Consider the following 18,959-nt stretch of genomic DNA (forward strand, 5'->3'; position numbering starts at 1 on the left):
TTTTTCTTTCTTGCAATGAATGAGAGAGTAAATATCACTTCAAAGCATTGGCTTTTCCACATCAAACCGTGGGAGAGTAGTACTGTGAGTTCCAGCAGGGAGGCATTTAAAAAAGGTTGTTGCCAGTGTACACCACAGAGTAACAGCTTTAAGAGACTGCTCTGGCTTTATTCACAATCATATGTCTGAAACACATTAGCCTTGAAAAGTTACAGGATGCATTTTTTAAAATATATCTGCCTACACTGTGGCCTCTCTGTAGTTCACTTGCACAACAGTTGCTTCTATGAAGGCACTGAAAAGACCTTTAAGCATGTCTGACCTCCAACTTTCCCCCTTTTGTCATGCCTCATTAAACAAGCTAATACATCAGTTGCAACAACTTATTGCCCTCTGTTGCGGCAACATTCAGGCAAATAAGCTCCAGTCGGTCACTACTGGTCAGAGTCCTCAGCTCAAATACTGTCGTCATCTTGATAAGGGCCATTACCCTTCAGCCGAGCACGCTCCTCCAGACCAGTGCTTGTTAAGAACCCACTGTTTTTGTTTCTAGCACAGTGCAACCTCAATGCAAATTCTCCCACATCGTTAATGGGAAAAAGAAAGCATTGACTCACTGGTTGTGTTAATTTGGCTTCTTTCAGCTCCAGACTTTATCTGTTGTCTTGTTGCACTCATTGAGCTTGATGAAAGCATCAGAATGCAGCATTCAACAGAACCAAAAAGCAGAACCTCTCCAAGGCTAGCTTTACAGTGGCAAGGAATGCCTTTTTAAAAAGGAGAAACAATCAGTTGTTGCACTGAAAACAGATGATGCAGAGAGATAATCTGTAATGGTGGTGTAGATTGTGTGTATGACCAGGGAATTTGTTAGAGCAGTGAGGGTGATGGCACTAGTGAGTGATTAGTCAGTGACTTTTTATTGAAGCCTCATTATTATCCCTCCATATTCATTACAGCACAGTGGAATTCTTTCTTTCACATATCCAAACTGAGGAGTTTGGGGTCGGAGCCCAATCATTAAAAAACCAAATGGACACAAATAAACTCTGGGGACAAAAACTGTAAACATGCTTTTGAAATATTACCCTTTCGTCTGCATTTGTGCAAAGCAAAATATATATATGAAATCCTAAAAAGTTTATTGTACAATTATACACAAACTGAGCCAAGACACATCCCGAGGTCAGGAATGATACAGGGGGAACTCCATGAGAAGCACCACATCTCAAGGTAGGTTCCAGAGTGCTGGCTTCTTGCTCTACATCTATAAGTCTGAGTGTGTGAGTGAGTCCAGACATGCTCACGTCACTCTGTAGATGCTCAGTGATTTACTGTCTGATCCTGCCTGGGCTTCAGGCTTTATGTCATTGCCGGCAAGCTCAAAGACATGCCGAAAACTCCCTCCAGCTGTAATGTCTCAGTGTTCCACTTGCCTGCCTGCTCAGCCCACGCGCCTCTGCCTGGGGGAGATAGACCATCAGGGTGTGAACGCTGGAGTGTGGGAGCATAACGCGCTTAGCCAAGTCTGAGAGCTGGGTTTAATCTTCAATAGGCTGCTTAATGTGTGTCTACACAGAATGGGAAAAGTGTGTCAGCAGCCTGGATAAAACCAGCCAAGAATATTAACGAGACTGTATTTTAAAAGTTTTGGAATAAAACAAAGGAGTGAGGGAGAGGTATCAAAAGCATCACTCCTCCACTCCAGTCAAAAGTAGTTAGGTATGAGCTGGATGACTAATATAGACTGTAGGAGTTATATCAGTTATCAGATAAGAAATGATTTCTCCCTATATTATAAAATGATCTGGTCTGTGGAGCTTTACTAGTAATAAATTCCACATCCACTAAATTTTTTGTGACTATGTACAGACATTATCTCATGTGTAAAGAGCCTCAGACTATTAGTTACATTTTCATTCATGTAAGTTTGCTAAAGTGTAATATTACATTAATTAGCTGCATTAATGTGTATGTAAATGTGAAATATAAAGTTAGAATTAAGTTATGTGTGTGCATGTGTGTGCGTGCATGTATATAGACCATAATATGCGTGCCTGTGTGTGTGTGTGTGACTTTTAAGCAATGTCAAATCTATTAGGGATGTAACTTAGGAGTGAACCGATGTATTCTAAATTGATACATATACAGACACAAATTTGTTTTTAGAGGTCTTGTAAATCTAAGAGACCCAAAGTGTGCATTTTGACTGCGATTCCTCAGGATGCTACAAAAAAAGTCGTGTGTGGGAGGGTATTTGTTTTTCATGCGGATGTGATCAGATATGAAGCATGTAGGATAAACAAAGGTAAAATTAACATAAATATACAGAAGGCCTTAGTAACTGCCAGGTCTGGGTTGTGTTGATTTAAATGAGGAAACTGTTTTATTATTTAGATGTAATTGATACCTATTAAATATGTTGGAAATTATTGTGCATAGTTGATAATAACTGAGTGAGCTTAATTAAAATCCTGCACACATTTTAGTGGCGACAATAATTGACAGACCATTTGCTGACAGTGCTGGCAGTTCTACCTCTTCGAGGTTTCCATAAAAAACAACTACAGCTAAAGATATTTGAAGCACTAAGATATTTGAAACACAGATGTGCATACACTCACATACACACATTATACATAGATACAACATGCTGTATAACAAAAGTACAAATAGTTCACAGTAAGATTTTGGAAATCTCATAATATTATCACATCTTTTGACTATATATTTAATAATATTGCTACATGCACACATGCTCTTCTACTGTTTTCACTGACCTGCAAATCTAATATTCTTCTTTTATCATTCCTATTCAGCAATGATTTTATTAATGAATGTTTTTCATTTTGAAGTTTTGATGATAAACGTGAGCAATATTTTCACTTTGAAAACAACACAAAAAGTGCAACGTAAAATTAATTTGTAGAGGCCCTGATGAAATTTAATGGGACATTTGTAAGTATATGAGATGCCTAAGTCAAGATCAATGTCTATATCAAACTATTTCTTAAGCTATTAATCATCCCCACTTTAGCTTACTTCCCCAACCAGGAAACAAGGACACTGGTTACTTTTATTTAAAAGTTATCATAAGGTAAATATTTCAATGTTCCTTCACTTCTTATATAAATCCAAAAGTCACAGTCACAGTGAATCATTAGACAGTGTGACAAAGTAAGAGTTGAAGTGACAATGTTTGTTTTGTCTGACTTGAAAACTTTCTTTGTTATTCTTTGCTGCACAGTTTGAAAAAAGTGCCTGTTTCGGCATGTAAAGATAAAAGATCACGACAACAAAGACCATTTTTAATTTTGCAAAAATCTTCAAACAGTTCAAATGCCTTAAAACCACCGGATAGATATCATACAAAGCCTGTTATAGTTTTAACAGTATTTATCCATTTCTTACCCAACAGCTCTGGAGTTCCACTGAGTACAAACATTAGAATAAAACCAAAATATCTTTATGACTGTAACTTTGGTTATTTGATTTGGTTCACATTTAACAAACTGTAAAGCTTCATATAAACTCGTACTGCTCTTTTTACTGATATGTACAATAACATTTTCTTTGTTGAATTTCTTCATTAGTGTAAATAAATTAATTCTACAATGAAATACATTTTGCATGAAACCTTTTCAGTTTCTGGCCAACAATTTGTATGTTATATTTAACTGCACTCAACTAACTGCAATCAATAAAATGTCTCACAGAAAAAGACTTGGTTAAATTCAGTGTATTTATTTACATTAAAGCTACAAAGAATTAGTACACACTAAAACATGTAGTTACAAGAAGGAAGAATACACCTGTTATATGTGTGTATGTATGTATGTATGTATGTATGTATGTATGTATGTATGTATGTATGTATGTATGTATGTATGTATGTATGTGTGTGTGTGTGTGTGTGTGTGTGTGTGTGTGTGTGTGTGTGTATGTATGTATGTATGTATGTATGTGTATGTATGTATAAGGGTATGTATGTATGTGTGTGTGTATGTATGTATGTATGTATGTGTGTGTGTGTGTATGTATGTATGTGTGTATGTATGTGTGTATGTATGTATAAGTGTATGTATGTATAAGTGTATGTATGTATGTATGTGTGTATGTATGCATGTGTGTATGTATGTATAAGTGTATGTATGTATGTATAAGTGTATGTATGTATAAGTGTATGTATGTATGTATAAGTGTATGTATGTATAAGTGTATGTATGTATAAGTGTATGTATGTATGTATAAGTGTATGTATGTATAAGTGTATGTATGTATGTACCATGTCCAGAAACTTCTTGCTGTTAATGTTCTGTATGTTTGTATGTCTGTATCTTCTGTATGTTTGTACCGATTGCATCTAGAGACAAAATGCCCTCCTAAAACCTGCTTGCTCTTTCCAATAAAACTCTTTGTACTTACTGTATGAAATGTACAAAAATATCTAACACAAGATTGACGCTGTTGTTAATGTACATTATGGGCTCAATGTATATCACCACCTAACATGGTAAGAAAACCAAAATTCTATCCCATAACCTTGCAAATTTATTACTCATTTACGTTTTCTTAGCAACAGTTTGTCCACAGAGACCAGCGATTACTGATCATTGAGTGCCTGCTTCACAAAAACTGTTTCTATTATCCACCCCACTGCCCAAACATTTATCTATATACATTCCTCTTTTATTGAGGGCTCTGTTTCTGCTACATTGCTGGAGATGTCCAATGCTGATTGGCCAGTGGTGAGTAATAGCTAAGAACCCAAGAGGTCAGAGGTCACTGTCTCAGTTCATTGATGGTGTGGGTAAATGAAAGAGTGGTGACAGTCCTGCTCTTGTTATCAGGGCTGATGAGTGACGAGCAGAACGATGCCATTGCTGTTTCCACCCCGAGTTTGTTTGGGTTTTTATGCATGGAGTGTGTCAGTGCTAGAGCTGGTCCGAGCCTGCCTCTTCCACTTCCCATTGTTTAGCTGGTGCTGATAACCCTTGCGACCTGCAGGAGAGCAGCACAGCCATCACTCTGTGTGTGGTAGAGTATCCATCAGGCTTTTGTCACCAGATCAGTCATTAACCAGCACTTCAAGCAGTGGATCTGCACATGGTCTGGTCAGTCCTGCTAGGTTTAGCTGAGTGCAAACAGACAGGCCAGGGGAGAGGATGGAAGGATGCTGGGGATATGCATTTAGCCCTTGGAAACAAGTCTGGAATGATTTTATTCACCGTTTCCTGTCTGTCAAAGTGTTAACACTAAGGTGCATATATAAGTATTTAATGTTTGACCAAGCACTGGAAAATATGGGAATCATTTCGGACCAATAATATGATCATCTACAATAAAAAAAATATTATATTATTTATTTTTAGTATTTATGTTATATATACATATCAGCAGCAGCAGTAGCTGGCAAGAAAGAAGGATATGACACATCTCCTCATATGCCAGCATTCTTAGGAGGATCAGGAGGGGACTTTGCCTAAAAATACTGTTCATCCTCATCCTATTCCTGTTCATACGTGACCTTTAACTGGTGAGATAATGACTGGCGTAGAACAGCAGGAAGGCTGTGTGGTCTGAGGCCTTTCCAAATCATCCACACAGAGCTGGAGTAGGGGAGAGTCCCTTTCCCTGTGCTGAGTGAGTGACTGGCCATCAGGGAATAATAGGCAAAGGCTTAGAGCCGATTCTGAGTCACCAGCATTCAATCTCCAAGTGCAACACTGACTCATGGATCTGCACATTCATATACTGCTTCTGTAAAACACAAACCAAACTGTGCCACTCAGTTATTATTTTATTTTTATTTCATTATGTTAGTGTTGTTTTTTAATATTTGCAATCTATTTAATGTCAGATTCTTGTTAATATTTTAATGATTATGAAGACAAGGACTAAAATATTCTGCTACTAATTGTAAGGACAACCTGAGAGTGCGGTGTTTTTCTTAAAAGGATAGTTTGCCACCTGGTGGCCGAAACGTGAACAGCAGCACTGTTCTCAAATGAAAGAAAGAAAGAAAGAAAGAAAGAAAGAAAGAAAGAAAGAAAGAAAGAAAGAAAGAACACTAAAGCTACCCTATCATATCACACAACACATTTTACAGTATATTTTTAATTTAGACATGCCACCATGCCACCATGACAATAAAATTTTCTCAGGTCAATGTTTCTTGTTAAGATCTACTGACAATTATGTCATTTTGATTTGTGCCTGATAGTTCTTTTAAACAAGGCTTGGACGAGTCAGCTCTGAATTGCCAGACATGGCTTCAATTAGAGAAAATCTCTGTCTTATTAGCCATTGTGGATGTTATCAAATGGCCTAAACAGATCTTAATCCTAGACACATACCCAGTGGGCCTAATCCTGTTGATGTAAACAGAATCCCTCCCACACTTTTCCCAGGTGCAAACAACAGGCTATCTCTCTCTCTCTCTCTCTCTCTCTCTCTCTCTCTCTCTCTCTCTCTCTCTCTCTCTCTCTCTCTCCGGCACACTGCCCAGTGTGTGCTTGCTAATTAGGAGAGCAGACAGATTTCCCACACTTAAAGAGAATCAGCCCTATTATGTTGAATAAGTGACAGAGAGAAAGAGAGAATGAAGAGTTTAGAAGCATTCTCACTTCAGATAATGAAATCTTGTCTCATGTTTTTAAATGATGGGCAGCAAAGCCTGAGACACCGAAATGTTCAACATGGTTTTGATAAATGTTTCATAAACCGGAGCATTATAAAGAAAATATATAAAATGTAAACATGTACAGCAAAAAAGTCCAGTCCACATTTATTATCAAAATGATTCAAGATGATGCTTTCTCTCACTTTAGTCCTTATTATCTGTATTTTGTCCGAGCTTCGGTGGGGATCGAGGAGGTAGGGATAATTGGGGGAACAGAAGGCATAATTAATCAGGGATGGTTCAAAATTGAGCAGATAACAGGATAATGAGTGTTATCTCAATATCATAAACAACTGCTTGGAAAGACTAATTTGTTAATCCCATTGTGTTCATTAATAATCTTGATGTGTGTAAATACAGCTCAATCCCCATTAACCACTGCACCTGAGGCACAGCTGGAGCCGCTAGGATATTTTAGCATTAACCTCAAAATTATCTAAAGGCTATTCCCTTGTGAGCAAATACCTCTGAGGGCAAATCTACTTTGTTAACAAATATTTAACATTAATTTCTGCGCATTTCAAAGTTATTTTAATGTCTTTTCTGACTTAAAAATGTCTTCTTTTTTTAAAAAAATTGGTGGAATTCTTTTAATTTATTGTCATGGGGAAAAGGTGTGCCCTCTTTCAATTATTATGGTTTTATACTGCAGGGATTAAATAAGACTTGGGTGGTCCTCACCAACTTCTATAAAAATAAAGTCATTGATATGCACAATTACTTTAGCCAAAAAGATGTAGTAGTTTATGATTCACACTCTTCTTTCTATCAGTTTATTGATGTTTGAGGTCTGGATTTTGACTTGGCCATTCCAACACCTTAAATTTTATCCTGTTTAGCCAATTTCATGTTGATTTGCAGGCGTGTCTGAGATCATTAAGCTTAAGCTGCTAGACAGATGGCCTCACAGAATGCAAGTTTCCTTGATCCTTTGACACCTTAGCTCAAATCATCTCCTCTCCACCACCATACTTGGCAATTGGTAAAAGGTGATTGTGGTAGTAGCAAAAAATGTCACCATGCGTGATGACCAAAATGACTGAATTTTGATCTCATCTTATCTTGTCGTGAATATACACAAAAATGTGCTTACAAAGGCCTTTAGGTCACATAATGTAGCTCTTGGGTTTTTTCTTCATATCTCTGACTACTGAACAGTCTGTTCTTGGCCTGAATTTACTGGGACACCTACTCCAACACTGCTAATATGCAACATCGCTAATATCCTTTCTTCATGGTATGATGGACACGCAGACATCAGTTCTTCAGAAAACCATATTGCCAAAAGTTGTGCTTTTATAATGGTAGTGACACTTATTGATGATTAAATAATCTTACACATTTCTATTTAAAACCATTCATTCAACCATCCATGCATTCATACATTCGTCTAATTATCCATCCCTGTATTCATCTGATCACCCATCCATTTACCTATCCAAATCAAGAAGACAAAAAACAAAGATGGCCAATGAATTTAGATTAGATTTCCCATATGATGTGTATTTAGATATTGTATGAATGTTAAGCTATTTATAATGGCAATAATCCCTTTATGGAAATATAAAAATACTCATAACATGTTATATAATTGTTATATAAAAAAGAATCTCTAATTGTTTCTCTAACAGATTTTAATTCTTATTAAATGTGGAAAAAACTTAAGATGTATTAGTAAAGTGTTGGGCAACCAAAAGTTGGCAAAACATCTTGAGTGCACTTTGGCACAATTTCTGCAAATCTCTGGAGACTTAAAGGTGGGGTCTCCATTGTTTGAAAGCCAGTGTTGACATTTGAAATCACCAAAACAAACACGCCCCTAACCCAAATGGGTCCCACCCCTGTATTGATAGCTCCGCCCACACATACATACGTAACCCAGGCAAATAATGGAAAGAAATGTGTCTTTATCATAGCTGAAGGGAAGAACAATACGATTGCAGATAAACAAACAAGCAAAAATGACACACAAGCATAATCATTCAAAGGACGGCATATATTAGTTCTGTGAAACAAAGCAAAACCGTTACTCACCTATCGAGAAGGAAAAAAGCAACCTCGGCATCTTAAAGTTGGCCACATATTCACAGATTGGAGTTTCCCAAGTCAATAACTCCTGAGCTAAACACTGTTACTACACAAATAACAACTCTTTTCTATCGTAGTAATGTAGAGAGGCAGCTACAACCCAATTTTCATCAAAATCAGCTTTCTTCCGCGATGGACAAAATACATAAATCTCTATGTGCCGACGACTGAGAAACAGATTCCAAGGGACCGTCTGCAAAGTGCAAAACCCGAAAAGCGAATGCTCCAAAAACAGCCAATAACTTCACTGTAATACACTGTACTGTCACCAAGCTCACACATCACTGATGTCCTGATAGTTATACTACAACACTTATTTGGGGGAAATGTCTTTTTGTATCATTTTTATGATTTTTTTAATATGAAAATATCAAATTCAAATCTGTGAATATGGGGCCAACTTTACTTAATATTTAATATGCAGCCAACTTTACTTAATATTTAATATGCGGCCAACTTTACTTAAGTCCGTCTGCGTCCCATTGCAAGCCTTCCTGCTCCTTAAGTTCTCTCCAGTGCTAGAAAGCTGATCCTATATTAACACGGGCCTTTCTTCGCTTTCTTTGTTTTTATCCGCCATGTCAATGTTAAAACCACTTTCTGCTAATGTCACACATGCGCATTGAACACTCTCTCCACCCATATTGACAAGACATGCCCCTTTCTGCTCATTGGCTACACGTTTGTTTTGTTTTTGTTTTGTTTGGCGGCCCAACGCAGTTTTCTGAAGTATTTCTCAAACAACGGAGACCCCACCTTTAATGGAGATGAACACTATTCATTCAAATGACATCCTTTCTATGGGTGTTTTGATAATGACGGTGGATTCTAACATGTCTAACATGTCAGTCCTGTCAAACATGTCTGGCCTAAATATGTCACAGGGTTTCAGTTGAGTTCAGTTTTTGTGTTTGTGATGTACATACATATACCTTTGTGTTTAATGGAGTGTGTGGAAATCACTAATTTTGGCCCAGATTCTCCCACAAAAACGATATTGCTCAGGAGACTTCCTATTTAAATAAAGGTTCAATGTAAGAAAATACAAAATTAAAAATAATTTCCTTTCAGTTATCCCTTTTTATTTTCTGTAAATTGTTAAGTGTAAAATGTAAGTAGAGGAGTTCACATGAATGAATTCTGTGTATGTTTCCAGTCAGCACAGACATGCTCTTCTCCATGGCTGTGAGTCAGAAGGGAAAATGGATCAGACCACCCATGATGTCCCATGACGAGAAATACATCAGCTGACACACACCTTGGTTGATCCTCTGGTGTGAGAGCCTTGCTGTTCTTTCTGATACGTTTCCAGCTGATGAGTGTCCTCTGTGCCAAGAACACAGATAATAGACAAAACTATTATATATTAAGTTATATTATCTTCACTCTCATTGCTATCAAAGAACAGCATTTCCTATAATTTTCCATATCCCTTTTGTTAGCACTTTGCCAGTTGAGGTCTGGTTTAGGTACTAAAACGATACCCCTTAGCTGAGAGGGTCAAAGCAAGGAGCTTTGCGTGTATTACGTGATCAGAAACACTGCTCTATTTATAGCGCATCACTGGGCCAGTGAGAGGCTGCTCTCTGTGGCATGGCATGGGCCTCCAGAGTGTTCATACTATCCCTCACAAAGCACAGAGTGCACACAGGACAGCCGCAGTAGCACTACAGAACAACTGAACAGGTAGGTGCACGCCTGCATAACTGCAGTTAGAGATGCACAGAACGCATGTAATATAAAGCAGTGAATGTATCATGCCACTTGTATACCATAAATATGTACCATGAGCATATGTACCATAAAAGTGTACACCCAAATGAGTGCACCATAAGGATAAAGATTCCATCATCCTGTGGTACCTAGAAGACAGTGGGTTTCTTTTGGAATCTGGTTCCACTCAAGGTTTTTGATTCATTTCATGTCAGAGGTTGTTTTTCCATATTCACTGGTTTGCTAATTTCACAACTAAATTTACATTTAATTCTATTTTGCATATGACTATAAATCATAATGTTATATGCTACATATGTTATAGATATTCAGATTATAGAAGTATAAGTTCTTATTTAAGGAATGTTCTGCCCAATTTGAGATTAGTTAGGCTTTAAGCTTAAGCTTTATATGTTTTTGTGTGCATTTTATCATTTGATTGTCAGGAGCCATATTTTTGCATGTGTTAAGTATGAATCCTGATCATCAAAAAAAAAAAATTATTGTGCATTCAGAATGCCATGCAGCGGAGTGCACTGGTTGCAGGATTACTTGTTGGATACAGAGTTTATATCTTATTTTGATACTTTTTTTAAAAAGTACTCAAAGTGTCATTCGCATTTGTTTTTGTTGCAGTTTCCACTTTGCTATGGATGATTTTGAGTACAGTGTCCAAATCTCTGAGCTTGACTGGGACTCCTTTTTCCAAGCATGTGAAGAGTGTAACATGTTGCCCCCAGGGTTAGCCAGGCTGGAAGAGTCAGGAATGAGTGACATGGATGACTTAGGGACCCAGCGAACACAAACTGCCACACATACTGATCCAGAGCTTCAAACTGATGCCCTTCCTGACTCTGAAGGCTCTCCTGTAGAGCTTTACCTGAGTAAATATGGCTTAAGTAGTCCTGATCAAGTTCTCTCTGGCAGTGAGGATGACTTCCACTTGGAGGCTATCAATGTGTTCTTCGAGAGGTTGAAAAGTGTCTCAGTGACTGAGGATCACTCAAATTTAGGGAGTAAAATTGCTGGCCATTCAGAGGGATCTGAAGTGAAAGAAGACACTAAAAAGATAGCAGCATCTGAAGAAATATCGCAGTCATGCAGAAAGCAGAAGGCACAGAGTAATGATTGTCATACCTATATGTATAGTGAATCTACAGATGATGACAGACAAGAACACAAATCTACCTGTCCTGACACAGAGCTGTTTATCAAAGAAGAAAACTGGTCACTGGATGTATTGAAAGAAGGAGATAAATGGGGTGATAACATGATGACACAACCAGACCATGAAAAGAGTCCATGCAATGTTTTGGTCAATGGTAAAGAGCTCACAGACCCAAACCAATTCAAAGAAGCAAAATCTCAGTTAGTAACAAGTGATAATTCTGATTTGCTAGTAGCTCAGAGTCAAGCTTTCAACATTACCCCAAGAAGGCGAAGAAGAAAGAAAAAGAGAATGAGTGTGGAAATGACGGAAATGGGTTCTGGTTTTGAAGCTCACTTGCCAAGCAAAGTGAGTGATTCTGATGAAGACACATATGGGAGAAGAGGAGAAATAGTTCGAGAGACTCAGATAGCTGATTACTGTGGCTCAGGGACTGTTACTGAGGCACCTAGTGAATTTTTAGTACATCCTAAGAAAAATAGTATTTCAGAAAATTTCTCAGTATTTTCACAGTCAGTCTCAGTGAAGGGAGATATGAGTAAGTCTACACAGGTAAGCCCTAATTTACAAGAACTCAGTAGGAGTACAGTAAGAGTTGCTCAATGCAAGAGAGAAATTGACATGTCTGTTGGTAATCTGAGTGAAACATCAACAAAAACTGGAAAGATTGCCATAAGACCGGATCTCAAATCTCCTGAAAGTGGTGTTTCTGTTACAGAGACACCTCAGAGGGATGAAAATCGATCTGCAAACACTAATGTAGATAACGTGGGAATTCGTTCACAGCTTAACAACAATTTGCCATCGGAAATGCTAGCATCTATTGCCAGCTCTGATGTATCAAATGTTGAGGGACAACCTGTAAATAGAGAAACTCTTGTTAGATACTCAGTCTCAAATCACACAGATGATAAGTCACAAGCAGATAGTACAGCATTACAAATAGCACCACTGATACATTCACTTGTATCACCTGTTTACTCAAAGACACCCATAAGTCAATTTGGAGACAGAGTGATGTTATCAGACTTTCAGTTTGATGGGTCTAATGCAGTAGGTCAAAGGAAAACCTCAACTTCCTGTGTAACATTTCCTGAGTTAACAAGCAAGACATTCTTCTCAGCATCTTTCAAAAACACAGAAAGGAAAGAGATTTCATCTTCTGTGAATCATGATGAAGTCCCCCATGAAAACAAAAGTGATGGTTTGCCAACTAAGGGGTGTCTGTCAGAAACATTTCCTTTCCATTTATTGGCACAGGAAGATCAAGAGCAAATAAGTCACCAGAATAATCACAAAACACAAATGAGTGCAGCCCAAATATCAAAAATAGATGAGATCAAGGATGCTCCAACAGTTGAACCAAAAGCAGACATTACAAATGAAATGAATTTGAAAATGAATTTGTCAAAAAATCCCAGCATCTCAAATACATCTCAAAATTCACAAAATGAAGATTGGAAAGAAGAGATCTTTGTGTCTTTAAGTTTAAATAATGTGCCTGAAAGCCAGAAAGGCATACATACAGAAACTATTCAGTCCCCTGATTTCAAAGGGGACAGAAATGAGGTACTGTCTCTTAAGGGACAGACTAAGGAATACCAGTCTCTGATACACACTATTGACCCAGACAGTCAACTTTCAGTTTACACAAAATCAGAACCTACCCTGTCTAATATTATTGCAAGTAGTGAAGAACAAAAAGGTTTTGATCTATCTGAAGATAAACCACCATATTTTTCATCTAAAGATCATGACCTGTCACCTACTAAAGTACAGCATTCATCATCTCCACCACCGGGGGAGTTAACAGGTGGAGCTAAAAGTCTAGAAACACTAGATCCTGATTCTGTGAATCAACCCACACCTCCTGTATATGCTATATCTTCCTTCTGGAATGAAATGGAGAAGCTGACCATAAACGATATATTACGACTTCGTCTAGTTGGCCAAGCACAGTACCCCAGTGTGCTACTCCAGCCAGATGACAGCAGTATTGCAGATGGGACAGATGCAGCAGATTCAGGATATTTTACACACTCCGATGAATCCAAGCCTGACCACTCCAGTGGGAACATGACATTCATATCTGACTTTGATGGAGAGCTTGCACAGCTCCTAGCACCAGATGCAGCCAAACAAGATAAGGGTACAAATGAGTCTTCTAAACCAACAGGCATCATTTGGGAAAGTGATCCAAATCTGTCAGGAACTGCAACTGGAATGGAAGATGTGTTTAATTTGGATACAGTCCATTCATCATCTCTCTTTAGAAATAATTCAAATCAGTGCTTTAGGAAGATGTGTAAAAATATTAGCGTCCAGAACTTGCAAGCTCTTGAAGGCCAAAACCTGGGGAAAATCCAGAGAAATGCCTCTCTCCACTCCATTCATTCTATTTATGCCACTCACTCTGAAGTTGAGGATAACTATGTAGATCCATTCGATCGTGTTGAAACTTCATCCCCAGTGTATCTCTCTGATGAGGAGGAGATGGAAAGCACTGGCATCACTTTCTCAGAGATTTTTGAGTATCTTTTTGGTTCAGATGAACCCAAACAATCTGCCTCTGAGACCAACACTGAAGCTGATTCTTATCCCACTGGAACTGAGACCTCTTTCCCTGAGATGTATGACCATTTCTTTTCAGAGTTTGAGCCTGAAAGTTTATTTTTTCCACGTGCAGACAACAACATAAATAGTAACGATGAGCTAGTTCCCATCTTCTCTTCCTCACGTTCAGCAACCAGGAATGCCCAGTTCCCTGAAGTGTATGATTACTTTTTCCCAGATGATTCCCCTGTTCACTCAGATGAAGATGAAGAACCTGAGCATACAGTCATCCGAGTGGTCACACGATATGACCACAACCCAACTAAGAATCATGATTCTGTAACAGCCTCAGATCCATACAAACACATTTTTTCTGAGAAAGACAACGGCTGGAACTTTGTGTGGACAAATCCTTTTTCATTTAGGAGAGTCCGGCGCACAGGGGTCACAGTCCCACGTGAGGAGTCCAGTTCTCAGGCTCTGACTCCTGTAAAAAATACTGGCAGGTCATATCATGGAGGAATTCACCCTATATGCATGTTGGGTGCTGATGAGAGCCCATTTCCAGACCCACTGATTCTCAACCTTGAGAACAGCATCTTCAGACAGCTGGCAGAACAGCAGAAGATATGCAGAGAAATGCAGACAACCGTTGCTGATCCAAGTAAGCTTCAACTATTTTTACTACATAAAAGCGGCCACACATGGATAGTAGTAGATGTTTTGAGGCTTTTTAGTTCAAAATGCCAGTTATATTGTTACTACCAATGCAGGACTTACAGAGAGGACTTTTAACAAAACAAAAGAACTATAATGGATCAGATATGTACCTATGTGACACCTTACTTTAAAAAGTTTTTTAGACATTAGGGATTTTAAGATTTTTTTTTTTTTTTCAATTTAGTATCATTATAATTGAGACTACTAGGACCTGGGCCTGACTTAAATCACGTAGCAACTGGTGCAGTTGTGCTCATGCCAGAGGAATGGTCATGTCCTGTTCTGAATGATGTTGGCTGACCTCTTAAAGCTATCATGTGCCAGAAAGTATTTGCATATTTTACTTCGAACTATAAGCAAAAATAGACCAGCTTCAGTCCTCAACCAGAGCAAATCACCACTATAGCCAGTACATAAAAGTATTTGAGGCAGTGATGACAGGACAATGTAGATGTTATATTTTCTATATTTTAACATAAGAAGCAGTGAAGCTCTTTATTTTAACAATGCAAAGAGGTAATTCAGACAGTTTGTAGTCAGAAAACAATTTTATTGCTCCACTTCTCCATCTTTTCAATTTTTAATGGAAATCCTATGGTCATTTCATTAAATGTGAGATTTTTATATAGGTTAATGTGTTATTTTATTAGTAGAACATTGTCTGATATCTATGAGGTTTCTCCTGGATTTATATCGCATAGTAATAAGTAGAAATAATAGTACATTTAATTCTATCATCTTGTGCATAACATAGAAAGTAAGCATTTAATGAACTTTATAAAATATGCTAGAGTTTTATTAGTAATTAAAAAATAATAAATAAATAAATAAATAAATAAACAAACAAACAAACAAATAAATAAAAGACCCAAATCCTGTAGGTATTATATTAACCTTAAAAGAGTGCCATGTGCCATGATATTTTTGTATACACTCACTGGACACTTTAATAGGAACACATGTACCACTTCAATGCATAAAATTGAGCAGGTGTTGTATAGGTCATGAGTACAAAAAGTTCAAAATGTTCTGAATCCTGAGATGCTTTTTTACTCATAGTGGTGGTGCAGAGTGGTTAATTAAGTTACCATAGCCTTTCTGTGAACTCAAAGCTCTCTAGCTATTCCCCTCTGACTTTTCTCATCAAAAAGGTGTTTCCACCCACAGTACTTACACTCTGTGTCAGATCGGCAGCTTCTGAAATACTCAAATCAAACTCGACCAGTCTGGCACTAACACGAATGGTACGATCAAAGCCAGTGAAATCACATTTTCTCATTCTGAAGTTTAATTTACAGTAAAGTGTCTTGTGTGTGTTCAGCCCCTTGATTTCATATCAAGAGGAAGACAAAAGCACTTTACATGATGTTCCTGCTGCCAATTCTCTGTGATAACAGTGGTGTTGCAATACTTAGTGATTGTGGTTTTCAGCTGTAATGAACCTGCGTTTAGACATCTCATACAAAAACAAATGCCAAATGTCGTAAATGTCAGACAATAATACCTTGAATATGTCAGTAAGTTCAAATTTCTTCAGTAAATAAAGAAATATTCTATGCTAATATTTCTACCAGTGGTAAGGGGTTTGTCCTGTTACTCAATCTTGCACAACATGATGAATTGAAGATTCAACTGGTGGTCAAAGGTTCAGTGAATATTCCAGTGTTCTTTCCATGTATCTCTGAACTAGATTATTTGAAGGAAGAGGGTGTACACATGTTCTTCTCATTCTCTATCTGCTCAGTAGCTTATCTTCACTGACTTCTTCTAATTTAGACTACAGTCAATTTAGTATAGATTGGTCTGACAAATCCTAGAGTGTATTTAGGCAGCTATTGCATTACGTTGATTAATTGATCAAGATCATGGACTACAGAATCCCAGGGCAGTATGTCAGGGTCCTGGTTTGTGCCGAGTTTCTGTGCATGTATTTCCCATGTCCGTGTGAGAATCCTCTGTTTTCTCTAGTTTCATTCCAACTCCCCAAACCATTCCAGACTGGTTTAGCTATTGTAAAGTTCAAATGTACACTTGTAAAGTGTAAATGTATGCATGGCATACCATTCATGGTGTATTTCCCCCTCATTACCAGTCTTCCCATTCTAACCTCAGGATTCAGATGACAATGATAAAATGTAATTGAATAGGAATGAATCATATGAAGGAATTCAATTTCTTCTAGGGTTGGATGCACCACTGTTGCCCATTAAACAGGCAGATATGTGCTTGGTTTGCATTGCCTTTGCCTCCTGGGTCCTGAAGTCAGTCAACCCTCAAGGAGCTGATACATGGAAAGCTGGTAATTAACCATCCAAACATCATTTTCGTGGTAACCTTTTCAAATTAGTGCCATAATACAAAATTTTCATATATATAGTTAGGTTGAAAAACTTTAATTTGATCGTTCACTAAACTTTGTATATCTTCTCTATAATGCAGTGAAAGAAATGTCATGGTAAATGTGTTCACCTGACATTTATTAAACTCTGACAAATAGTTAGGAAGATTTAGAGACATAAATAGTGTGTATGCTAATGATAGATGTCGACTTGTCTCATTGCTACAGTTCTGCTGGCAAATGTAAGTGCCCTGTCTGCCATCCGATACCTCAGGAGATTCACGAAGGATGAGGCGGCCAAGATATCTCCACTGCGTCAGATCAAGCCTGCGTAAATCTGACCACAGTGTTGCCAGGTCACCTTTCAGTCAGTCACTCCTTTTTCCTATGTAACTCAAGCCAGAGCTGATGCTACATATCGTAAGCTGTGCATGCAAAAATACATGTGATTAATGAATAGCCTTCATCTATAAGCATGCTCATTAAGCCAATAAAATGGTTATTAGCTTTCATGTTCTTCAAGGACACACCATAACCATATAAGAGTAAAATATTAAATGACTAAATGACCACCTTTCATGATATTTCATGAGCAGTGTATTGCAGTTGTGCCATCTTTTATTAAGTGGGAGGATAAGTTAAGGTGTTAATTATGAGGGCATTAACAATGATCACATGTAATATTCTTCTAAAGTGACCAATCCTGTACTGAAAGGTATGCTTACAGTAATAATGATTAAAATGTCATTTTCTGTGTACATGACAGAAAAGACAGCTGTACAGTGCCTTGAAGAAATTAATAAAAATATATTTTAATAAATATTGTAGTTTGGGTCCAAGCCTGCCATCAGTTGTGGAACCATTAAATATTACACCATATCAGTTCTCAGAACCTGTGAATGAAATTGCTTATGGAACAAACAATGCAGTTTGATATAAATGATCCCTCGTGATGATGGGAATAAATTATATTAGTGACATAATGTCTTGTTTAAGTATTGATAGCCTTACAATGGTCATGCTGTATATTTATTATAATCTCTATTCCTCTTTTTTGTTTTGTGTTGTTTTCTTGTTCAGTCGTTTAAAGACAATGCAACATATCACACTGTATTTCAAAGAAATAAATGAGTATTTTTGTTATTTTGTTTTCGTTTTTGCTTAACCTTTATAACTGCACCGTTAACGTATTTCCACAAGAGGGCGCCAGAGAATTGTGTGTCGAGCAATAACAGGAAAATCCCTTCTTCTTCTTCTTCTTCTTCTTTTACTCGGAATATATGGTAAAATAGCAAAATTTTAAAATAACAATAATAATAAATTACCATTACAGAGATGACGTACAAAGATGACGTTTAAATCAACATGAGCTGCTGAACTCATTGGTCGTTTCTAGTCTTAAGTGCTATAATTTGCAATTAGAGCACTACACCACCAGAGGGCGCCATGACTTTATATATATATATATATATATATATATATATATATATATATATATATATATATATGTGTGTGTGTGTGTGTGTGTGTGTGTGTGTGTGTGTGTGTGTGTGTGTGTGTGTGTGTGCAGAAAAATAAATAAATAAACAAAAACACACTATAATATATTGCGAAAAGATTTATCAGACAGCAATATTGCGGTGTATAGTTTAAAAATCAGGTATGTTATCAGTCTGTGTTGGAAAAATGCAAAAAGG

At 37.4% G+C, this 18,959-nt stretch overlaps 1 protein-coding gene across 1 annotated transcript; it reads left to right on the top strand.

Moving 5' to 3' along the window:
* Positions 1–1,211: 1,211 nt before the first annotated feature.
* On the top strand, positions 1,212–18,274 carry LOC132862496 (PPARGC1 and ESRR induced regulator, muscle 1). Its single transcript, XM_060894538.1, has 5 exons — positions 1,212–1,233; positions 10,327–10,456; positions 11,120–14,868; positions 17,107–17,223; positions 17,491–18,274. Exons 1-5 carry the CDS (start codon positions 1,212–1,214, stop codon positions 17,595–17,597), a joined length of 4,125 nt encoding a protein of 1,374 aa, XP_060750521.1. The 3' UTR covers positions 17,598–18,274.
* The last annotated feature ends 685 nt before the right edge of the window (positions 18,275–18,959 follow it).

Source organism: Tachysurus vachellii, chromosome 19, assembly GCF_030014155.1.
Source record: "Tachysurus vachellii isolate PV-2020 chromosome 19, HZAU_Pvac_v1, whole genome shotgun sequence".
NCBI lineage: Eukaryota > Metazoa > Chordata > Actinopteri > Siluriformes > Bagridae > Tachysurus > Tachysurus vachellii.